The sequence below is a fragment of the Pinus tabuliformis genome, chromosome 8 (assembly GCF_031772625.1).
Source record: "Pinus tabuliformis cultivar Carrire ecotype Pingquan chromosome 8, CPIR1, whole genome shotgun sequence".
NCBI lineage: Eukaryota > Viridiplantae > Streptophyta > Pinopsida > Pinales > Pinaceae > Pinus > Pinus tabuliformis.
This window is the reverse complement of record NC_142294.1, coordinates 1,136,788,416-1,136,799,998: the sequence shown is the minus strand read 5'-3', so window position 1 is coordinate 1,136,799,998 and position 11,583 is coordinate 1,136,788,416. Positions and strand designations below refer to the sequence as shown.

General features: G+C 33.8%; 1 protein-coding gene across 1 annotated transcript; it reads right to left on the bottom strand.

Annotated features, from left to right (window-relative positions):
* Positions 1-1,863: 1,863 nt before the first annotated feature.
* On the bottom strand, positions 1,864-2,675 carry LOC149239346 (uncharacterized). The gene is made up of 3 exons (XM_089367117.1): positions 2,551-2,675; positions 2,365-2,457; positions 1,864-2,192 (listed from the first exon to the last, which is right to left on the bottom strand). The coding sequence occupies exons 1-3, from the start codon at positions 2,644-2,646 to the stop codon at positions 1,983-1,985; spliced, it is 399 nt and encodes a 132-aa protein (XP_089223243.1). The 5' UTR covers positions 2,647-2,675; the 3' UTR covers positions 1,864-1,982.
* Positions 2,676-11,583: the final 8,908 nt, after the last annotated feature.

Here is an 11,583-nt window from a genome sequence, read left to right as displayed (position 1 = left end):
ATCTGGCTATATTGTACAATTTTTAAAGCGTCCTTTTTTGCGCCTGATTTTGCATCCTTTTTCACGCTAGATTTTGCATCATTTTCTACACCAAACTATGCATCATTTTTTGCGTCAAATTTTGAACCAAGATTTGCATCTTATTTTATGACAGGTTTTGCTTCTAGTTTTGTGTCATTTTTTGCATCTATTTTTCATTCTCTTTTGCTTCCTATTTTGTGTCATTCTTTGCTTCCATTTTTGCGCCATCGTTTGCATCAAGTTTACACTGTATTTTGCATCCAATTTAACGTCTTTTTATGCATCCATTTTGTGTCAGTTTTTGCATCTAGTCTTACACCAAGTTTTGTATCTAGTCTTACACTAGTTTTTACTTCTATTTTTGCACTAGCTTTGGTGCCTATCTTTGCACCATGTATTGAATTTGATTTAGCACCAAATTTTGCATCCATTTTTGTGCCCATTTTTGCATCTTTTTTTGGACCATTTTTTACATCCATATTTACGTTTGATTTGTCTCCATTTTTCCCATCTCCTTTTGCACCATATTTTGCGTCATTTGTTTCATCCAATTTTGCATCGTTTTTAATAGCATCTCTTGCATCTAATGTTACATCATTTTGAGCATCCAAATTTTCATTTATATTTGCATCTTATGTTGATTCATGTGTTGTGTCCACCTTTGCATATTATTTTGTGTTTAATGGTACATTCAATTTAGAGCCACTTTTTACGTCTACTTTTGCATTTGTTTTTGCACCAAGTTTTGCATCCAATTTTAAGCTATTTTTATGCCCATTTTTGCACCATTTTTTGTGTCTACTTGTGTCCAATGTTGCACCATTATTTACACCCACTTTTTCATCCAAATTTGCATCTTTTTCTTCCTCATTTTGTGTCCACATTTGCATATAATTTTGTGTCTAGGTTTGAGCCTAAATTTGCATTTGATTAGGCATGATTTTTTACATCCAATATGGCATCCTTGCTTTCACCTTTTTTCAGCCCCATTTTGCATCTTGTTTTATGTCTTTTCTTACATCTTTTTTTGTTCCTTTTTTGCACCCAAGTTTGCATCCCAAATTTACACCATTATTTGCATCATCATTTGGCATGTTAATTTGTAAAGTTTTTTGCTTATTTTTAACACTCAACTTTGCATCTTATTTTACATCTAGTTGTTGTCTTTTTTTGCATCTAATTTGGTGTCCATTTATGTGTCCTTGTTTTTGCCCAATTTGATATCCTTTTGTATGCCATGTTTTTTTCCCTTCTTTGTGTCAACTATTGCACAATTTTTCACTTCTAATTTAAAACACTTTGTATGTCAATTGTTTGCATTTTGTATTAATTCCTAGTTTAACATCCAATTTTACTTTCAATTTTGCATCCATGGTTACATCCGCATTTGACTTCTTATATAGAGTATATTTTTGTTTACATATATGACCCCCTTTATAGATTCATAGTGAAATATATGATAGTCTCTAAATATCATTAAAGCAGATATCACAATTCGAAATCATTTGTAAAGAAATTTAAGAGAAATTGACAACATCCATCCAAAAAAATAACAATGTGTCATTAACAATTTTCAAGACATGTATAAAATAGCAACATAATACTAATAAAATCAGTATAATTTTTAATCAAAACAACTAAAATTCAAATATGATTAACAAATCAAAATATTTCATGAATATCATTATTCTACGATAAATTAACAACATACATCCAAATATGGTAATATCACCAGACGTTATAATTCTCTATCAAAATAATTATTATACTTTGCAATATATAAATCAAATAAAAATATAATAATGATAATATCATCATCATCTTTAATCAAATCAAACTCATCGTATGATTACAAAATCAAAATGTCTCATTGATATAGGGTAAATTCACAACACCCATCTAAACATAACAATGTCATTCTACACAATAATTTCTTCATAAAAAACAATGCATGTGCATGCCTAGCTACCACCACCAAGATCATACTCATGATCATCTTGACCATCCTCATTACTCTGATCCACATCATCACCAACACCGTAACTATCATCATCATCTCCTCCTTCACCAGCATCATCCTCATCCTCATCCTCATCATCTCCTGATATATGTTGAACATAATTTGGATCATCATCATAATCATCGTCTTGGCAATCATTACCTATAGCATTCTAACAAAAAAAATCAATATTACATGTTAGTATTAATTACATAACACAACGCATGTTTTTGTTATACAATGTTAACCATAAAATGAGGTAAGATATAATATCTAATAGTACTAAAAAATAAAATGACAATACGGTTCAAAAGTATATTGGAAATCCAACTAAGATTACATACCATAGAGTCCATCCAAACAACAAATTCAACCCATCTCTTTTGCTGCAGCACCTCCTTTTCCAAATGATTTGGAGGTCTTCCATATTTTAGTTCCTATCAATCAGTAAATAGGGAGAAATTGGATAACAATGATTTTCTTCTAGTACAAACTTTATTAGAAAAATATCACATGTTTAATATACTTACAAAGGTTGTTATCAGTGCTTTTAAACCTTTATGGCCACTACAATGAGTGACTTTTGTCTTGGTTAACCTCGCCTTGGATGCCTTGTTCTTAAACATAAACCAATTCAATTTATTTTCACACAAATACATGTCTAAGATACTTATAAGTATTAATACATTCTAAATAATGTTTAATGAAAAATTCAATACCTGAATGCTCTCATTGCCGGCCTTTCTTTGTGTATCCAACTTCTCATATGATTTTACAAGTTCCTTCCATACTTTAAAAGGTATGTCAAATGGTCTTTGTTTCAGTCTTTGATCTTGAGGAATTTTTAAAATTTTTCTTGTTTGGTTGCAACGAAACCTCTTACAATTGAGCGACATTTGCAATTTTATCTTCTTAACTGACCAACTGGTACCAAATTCATTCTCTATGTCTTGTACCACCATATTTTTTAGGTGAAGTGGAATCTTGGAGAATGTGAGATGAAGATGATCTCTAAATCATTGAAGGAAGGAGTCCTTTAGCCTATTTAAGAATTGTTTTCTCAATCTGTCCTTCTTATCTCCCCTGAGACAGGGTCATGCTCTATCTTGGTACCTAAACTACCAATAGATGATGCATAAGCTGAGGATGAACAAGAATTTGCAGTCCCAGGAGTTGCCATCACACAAGATGTTTCAACACAATGTTCTTCATTATTGGTGTTTGATGTCAATGACACTTTTTTCGATTTTTTTCTTGATCCAAGAGAGGATGGGGAACTAATGAATTCTCGTAAAGCTTGTTGATTACCTGGACGTAGTTGATTAGCTTGAGGGGATTTTTTCTTAAGAAAATAGATTAGGGGTTCAACATCCAAAGCATGAAGTTTTTTGAGTCCTTCTGTCCCAAAAACATCTTCAAGCAAGGACACTGTGATCGGATTCTTTCCCTGTCCAAATTTCAATGATTTACCACAAAGTATAATTATAAAATTATAATTCTAACTTCAAACCTTAAACAAAAAATAAAACATATTGTATTATGTAATTATTATATGAAAACAAAGTAAGCTTACATTTTCTGATCGACTTGCACCTCCTTCTCCACTTTCCATATCCCCAAAGTAGAAGAGATCGATAGAAAAGGATGTTATCCCTTAAAAGACAAAGGATTGAAGGTGAATAATCTCAAAATGGCCCTCTAGGGCGGAATTTGCAAACAACTTAGTTAAAAATCCAAGGGACAATTAATATTTTGACAATTTCTTCCTTTCTTGGAATCAGATTCTCCAGTCCTAAATGATAAAATGGTTCAGCACTTATGTTGTCATGTATATAAAAGACCTCATGTCATTGTTTCCCCCCTTCATTTTTTTTCCTAAAAAAGCATTACCCTTTTTACATAATTTCAAAATATAAACAGCAGCGGATTTTTACATACTTACATAATACAAACAACGGATTTTTAGCAATTAGAAATTAGATTTACCAAATTTCCAAATGTTTTTTTATCTAATTACAGAACATAAACAGCAGCAAATTTTTACATAATTACATAATACAAACAACAACAGATTTTTAACAATTAGAAATTTCTAATTGGTAAAAATCTGTTGTTGTTCGTATTATGTAATTATGTAAAAATCTGCAAATTTCTAATTGGTAAAAATCTGTTGTTGTTTGTATTATGTAATTATGTAAAAATATGATGCTATTTATGTTCCGTAATTAGATAAAAAACATTTGGAAATTTGTTAAAAATCCAATTTCTAATTGTTTTTCCCACTTCATGTTTTTTTCTGAAAAAAAACATTTCTCTTTTTACATAATTACAAAATGTAAACATCAACATATTTTTATATAATTACATAATACAAACAACAGCAGACTTTTACCAATTAAAAATATGAAAAAATCTAATTTTTAATTAGAAATTTGAGACAAATCTAATTTTTAATTAGAAATTTGATAAAAATCTAATTTCTAATTTGATAACAATCTAATTAGAAATTAGAAAAAAATGATGTCCTAGCATCACCCATCCTAGTTAAAAGAAAAGCAGTAGATCTTTACCAATTAGAAATTAGATAGAAATCTAATCTATAATTTGATAAAAATATCATTTCTAATTTAATAAAAATCTAATTTCTAATAATGCCCTAGCATCACCCATCCTAGTTAAAAGAAAAAGCTTGGTAAAAGGCAAACCCTAAAAGCAGCTGCTAGGAAAAATCTACTAGTAAAAATTTATAAAATATTACTAAGGGACTAAGAAGGTGTTGTTCCTAGAAGGAAGAAGTCTATGCTCGAGAGTTGGTGATGCCTGTGTGTTGGTTGGGAGGAACAAGCACTCTCCCGTAGATTTCCCAAAGGAATTTGTAAGTTTTTATTTGTGCTTAATAACAGACTAGTTATTATTTTGAAGTGGTATATTGGTTTGTTTTGACAGCAAGGTTATTTTGGTCAAATCATTGTTGCGGTATTTAAAATTACATGAAACTTATATGAGTTTATTATCTGCATTAGGATTCCTAGGAAATCTACCCATGTGAAAACCTTAATGCTGTAATATCTGCCCATTGTGACTTGAATTAATGTTTGGATCTTGATGCTCAAATGACACAGTTGTGTCTTTGCCTACAGTTAAACATATATATTTGGTAATATTTACAATCATTTCTGTGGTTACGAAATTTCCTCTCTCCATCCCTACCAATGATGTTGGTATCCAGCTGTGCCAATGATGTTGGTATTGGAGTTGCCCAACACATTGCTAGTTGTTATGCATATCTCATCAATATGGATTATTAGGAATTTGTTCCGCTGGTTGTGGGTGTCAATAGCCCACTAATGGTGTTATGGGTTGCTATCGGATTCAGTCGTTGCTGACTCACATGCATGGGGAACTTGAACCTCTATAGCTGATGGGGAGCATGACCTCACTAGGGCAGGCTTTCTTATCTACTCTCCACTGTGTCTTGAGTAGTTTGCACCAAATATTCATGTTCCAATACTGGGTGATCAGGAGTTGTTTTGCTAAACATATTGAAGGCCAACCCTTTGTTTTGCAAAAAGGTGATGCACTGAATGATAGAAAACCAAGAATACTGTAATTCCCGTTTATGTCTCACTGACAGTTTCCATATATTGCAAGAAGTACTTATTTATTTGCGGTTTGTAAGTCACTTATTGTTTCTTTATCAAATGAAATATAACTGATATCTCGTCTTGTAGAAATAGTATTGCATCCATGGTTTGTAAAATGATCACTGATTTATATCAAACCTCAACACTCTATGAGAGCAATGGAATCTATGACATCATCTCTAAATTTGACACCACAGTAATAGAATTGGCAGTAAAAACTTACCAAGCAGCTCTTCTATTACTATTCAATGAAGCTACAAAGCTGAGCTATGTAGAAATTAAATTTCAATAAATTTGAAAGATGAAGATCTTATTCAACTTCTGTATTTAGTTTCATGTGGCAAGAACAAGATTTTTCTAAAGGAACCTAGCACTGCAACAATATCTACAAGTGATAATTTTTAATTCAATCCTCCCTTTTCGCACAAGTTGAAAAATATTAAGATTCCAATTACAGATATGAATGCAAATGCGAGGAAAAGAGTGATTGAAAATGTAAAAGAAGATAGACATTTCTAAATAGATTCAAAAATAGTTCTCATCATGAAGGCTAGAAAAATCTTACCTGAGCAACAACTATTGAGTGAGTGTGTTGAACAGCTCCAAAGCACATTCAAGCCCGAGCTTAAAGCAATAAAATCCAGAATTTAGGACTTGATCTCAAAGGAGTACTTGGAACGTGACAATGAAAACAGTAATTTATTGAGATATATAGCCTAATATCGCTCATTGAGATGCAAGTCGAAAGCAAATCTGTAATGCAACTTATGGTTAATTTTGTTTTATTTTAGAGAAATAAAACATATCACAGATTGGATTTTCCATGTGAGTTCGTTTGACTAACATAGAAATACTCTGTTTTGCCATAGAGGATGAAGAAGATTTCCAGGTAACTTGCAACTCACTCACCCAGTTCTACCTTCAAGAGGAGAGACTTTAGATAATGCATGGTTTTTATGCCACAACTCATCACAGGAGAGAACACGGCTCAACTCATGCTACTGTTCCTTAAATTTTGTTTTATGTTTCAGACAGGGAGTTCCATGCCTTCGTCTACAAGGAAATAGCATAAAGTGGCGATGGATCGATATAGAAGTTGAAACTATTAGGATCTAAAGGAGTGGTGGTTTTATCCACTACTCTAGCTAGTGCCTAGAAAATATAAAATTTGGGTTTCGTGGTTGTGAATTCCATTGTCACTGAAGGTAGGTATAGCCTAATTTTGTGTCCAATAGAAACCTATCAATTATTTTTGCTATACCCTCCTTACCCTTCCTTTCATTACACCAATCTTACAAATAGCATGCACTTTCAGAACCTAACCACATTTTTCCAATGCAAGTGAACCGCTAGGATCAATTTCTCAATCTCTTCTTTAGCTTTAATGGGTTTCTTCCCCTTACCTTTGTTGGTAGCAATGTTTTTGATGTCGACCAATCAAACTGTAGTCAAAGATCCCCTAACTCCAATGGTTTTTCAGACTGGATGTGCTTGATCTCCACATTTGAACATTCAATGTGCGAAGAGATAACAACAAATTATTGGAAAGGTGGCCAATTATAGTTTAAAAGGTCGTCTTGGGAAACCATTGTCTCTATTGGATAGGTAGGTTTCTTAGCTGTCAGGACTCAAATGTTTGTACCTCCACCAACCTCCTTCATTACTTGTATGTGATGGACACTTCGAGTGAATCGACTTGAGTTAGAAGCTCCAAGTGTCGATCTCTGAGAAAACTGTACATAGCAAGTTTTCTTCCCAAGGACTAGATCCATTAGAAAACACATTGCCTCACAAATAGTGTTGATGTTGTTTATATATTGATCACAATCAAGGTTCAACTGAAAGAGGCCATTTGTGAGGACAGCAGACACTCGGACCTAAGTGGAGCAATGGATAACAATCATCAGCATCAGCATAATAAATAATGAATTTCATATGAGGAAATGAACATAAATTGAGGGATGTGTACATAGCTAGGAATATACCAATGCATTCATTGCTCCGGCTTTCTTGTGGTGTTGGAAACCAGGCCTCTTTTCATGGGATACATAAACTAACCGTGGCAATTCATTGCCAAAATTGTCAACTCCCCCTGATTCAGTCACTAACGGAGACTGCAAAGCATTTTCAAATGGTGTGCCAGTAACAACCTTATCATTATCTTATGTAAGCTCACAATTTGTCAATGGCGTACTACATTTTGGTCCAAATAATGTGTACAAGCAAGGAGATATATCATGGCCCTCAGTATGTCCAAGAGTCTTCAGTGGTGTGTCGAAGGATTCCATCCTCTGTTCCAGTGTAGGTGATGACATATTCTGTGAAACAAATTGTTTACTTATCTCCTGAAAAGAAAAAATGAAAAAATGTCACACATACAGTGCACCAACTGTGTACTATGTTCCTTAAGATAAATCTGATAAAGAAGATGGAAAAATATGAAGTTCATAGATAATTTAGCTTACTTTTTTAGAATACTTTGCTGTTGTTTCATTTTCTTTGTGTAGATTCTATAGCTTCCATAAACTAAGTTGTCCCACCAACCCAGCACGACTCTCCTTTAATGAACTGTGCAAATCCTCATCACTTCCTATGGATTGCCTTGGCCTGTAAATAGAAATGGTATCTATGGCTTTCTTTGTGCTTCCATTAAGTTTCCAATTCATTGGCCTTCTGGAAGGTGTAGCATAGAATGATTCTGTAAGTTGTCCTTGCAAGTCCAATTGCGAAGTTTGCAATCTATTGCTAAAAGTCAGTATTCTATCTACAATTTGGTTCTTTTTGAATCCCCTTTACTAGGAACATTCATATCAACCAAAATAGTAGAACCTTTAGCTACTTCTCCAGATTCTACAGGATTTTCTGTAATGAGAATACTTTCAAAATTCTCTATCCCTTCCAAAACCATAGCATCCTTCTCCATGACAGACACATGGTCTCCGAGTGGGACATGCAGTGATGAATATTTAGTCTCTGATGTCACATCATTTTCTATAAGCTCAAGATTTTTCACTGGGGTATCATATTCTGGTCCCTCAACATGTTCAAGCCTCTTCAATGGCTTATCCAGGGAAAGTTGTTGATTGCACACATCCTTGTCTTCTAGAAGAGATTCATTCATACTTAAACAAGGGGATATATTGTAACTTTTTCTAAGTTCTGAATTTTTGGATGGAATACTGGAGTCCAGGCCAAATAAGGTGCTTAAACAAGTTGATATATTATATCCCGCCGTAACCTCATGGATCCTCAATGGAGTATCCAATTGGGAAGGTTCCTACTTGCTCACCACAATCTATATATTTTCTCCAACTTTGAAATTTTGGGTCTCTCTAGCTTCCTGGCCATTGTTTCCCTCAATTTTGGCAGGGTCAATGAATCCCTCATGTTTTCTGTTGTTGTCCATATCAAACAATTGTTCTCTAATTGGACTTGCAGCAGTTATGCCATCAACAATAAAAATGCTTTCCTGGCATGCTCCATCTTCAACTTCATTCTTTTCCGCAACTATATTATATCCCTCTGTAACCTCACGAGTCATCAAAGGATTATCCAATCGGTAAAGTTCCTTCTTGCAGGCAGCTTCTGTAACAATCTCTGAGATATTTTCTGGAAGAGAATCATCAATACCTGAACAAAATAATGCATCATTACTCTCCATAAGATTTGGCTTATCTAATGGATCACTAAAGTCAGTTACCAAAAAAAGAATTCAAGCAAGAAGACATATCAAGGCCTTCTGTAAGCATAGGCATCTTCAATAGAGTATCCATGTTAGAAGGTTCCTGGTTGCTGGCCACTGTGTCTACTTTCGCAAGTTGTATACTTTCTCCAACTTTGAATTCTTGTGTCTCTTCAGCTCCATTCTGTACAGATTTTTCTTCCTAGTCATCCTTACTACCATACTTGAAACAAGTCATTCATACTACTGAAATGGAGCAGCCCTGCTGCTAGATAAAGCTCAAACTTGATGAAGATCTTCTTACTGTTATTCAAAAAAAATTTCAGGGTTATGATTTGAAACCCTGCTTCGACTGAAACCCCAAGTGTAGAAGATAGTTTTGATTTTGAAATGCTAATAGTATAGACAGTGGATGTCAACAATACCACTGACTGCCAGAACAATTTGCCCATGCATATGCTTTTCCTTGCTTATGATATTGAAGATAGGAAAAGGAAATTATACCAATGAGATAGATCAATGCTTCAGAGAATTAAGACCGGTGGATACCCCTAGACTTATTATGGAGAATGAAGACACAACAAAAGTCTCACATTCCTTAGAAGTGAAGTCATATGATCTTTGGTATCATAGAGATTTGTTCCTTTCACTTCTTCATAGGCACCTTACTAGCTAGTGCCAGTGAGAAGTATCAGTGAGTTCTGAGGGAGAAACATATATTTTCTTACTATTCCAACTATATGCCCTAGACTTGAATCTAAACAACGAATTGTCAACAATGGTGTCTTGTCACTTAAAAAAAAAACTCAACAGTGCCTTCTGGATCATAAATTCAACAAGTTTATTTATGCTGGTCTCTGTAAGATTACAGTCTTCATTAGGAGTTCTTTCGATGGTCATATAAGATGATGCCCTTTGATGCTATTGGTTAGATTACATATAAACATCGACTTCTCAACAATGGTCTCTTGTCACTTAAAAAATACTCAAGAATGCCTTATGGATCTTAAATTCAACATGTTTATTTATGATGGTCTCTGTAAGATTACAGTCTTCATTAGGAGTTATTTCCATGGTCATATAAGATGATGCCATTTGATGCTATTAGTTAGATTACATATATATGGAGTATCGATTCCATATTAACTATGCATCAGTGCCAAAATATGTCGCAGAGAAGCAATGTAGATTGATGCCATTGATTCAAACTGACTTTGTTGTAGAGGAACGTGCCAGTCGACCTGTGTGTTAATGTTATACATAATGCAGAGGAACAAAGTCTTATACTTTGTGAGCCATATGAATTGTGTAGAGCCAAGAGCCATCGGTAATAGAATTGGCAGTAACAACATACCAAGCAGCTATGCTATTGCTATTCAATGAAGCTACGAAGATGAGCTGTGTAGAAATTAAATCTCAACTAAATTTGGAAGATGAATATCTTATTCCACTTCTTTATTTAGTTTCATGTGGCAAAAACAATATTCTTCTAAAGGAACCTAGCACTACAACAATATCTACAAGTGATAATTTTGAATTCAATCCTCCCTTTTCACACAAGTTGAAAAAGATTAAGATTCCACTTACAGATATGAATGCAAATGAGAGGAATAGAGTGATTGAAAATGTAAAAGAAGATAGACATTTCTAAATAGATTCAACAATAGTTCTCATCATAAAGGGTAGAAAAATCTTACCTCAGCAACAACTATTGAGTGAGTGTGTTGAACAGTTCCAAAGCACATTCAAGCCCGAACTTAAAGCAATAAAATACGGAATTTAGGACTTGATCTCAAAGGAGTACCTAGAACGTGACAATGAAAACAGTAATTTATTGAGATATATAGCCTAACGTTGCTGATTGAGATGCAAGTTGAAAACAAATCTGTAATGCAACTTATGGTTAATTTTGTTTTATTTTAGAGAAATAAAACATATCACAGATTGGATTTTCCATGTGAGTTCGATTGACTAACATAGAAATACTCTGTTTTGCGATAGAGGATGAAGAAGTTTTCCAGGTCAGCTAATCACTCACACAGTTCTACCTTCAAGAGGAGGGACTTTAGATAATGCACAGTTTTTGTGCCACAACTCATCACAGGAGAGAACACAGCTCAACTCATGCTACTGTTCCTTAAATTTTGTTTTATGTTTCAGACAGGGAGTTCCATCCCTTCGTTTACAAGGAAATAACATAAAGTGGTGATGGATAGATAGAGAAGTTGAAATTATTA

Coding starts and splice junctions, on each gene's coding strand:
- LOC149239346 (XM_089367117.1), bottom strand. CDS start 2,646: ATGTTTAAGAACAAGGCATCCAAGGCGAGGTTAACCAAGACAAAAGTC. Junction 2,458..2,550: donor AAGCACTGATAACAACCTTT/GTAAGTATATTA, acceptor ACTGATTGATAG/GAACTAAAATATGGAAGACC. Junction 2,193..2,364: donor TTGTTTGGATGGACTCTATG/GTATGTAATCTT, acceptor TTTTTTTGTTAG/AATGCTATAGGTAATGATTG.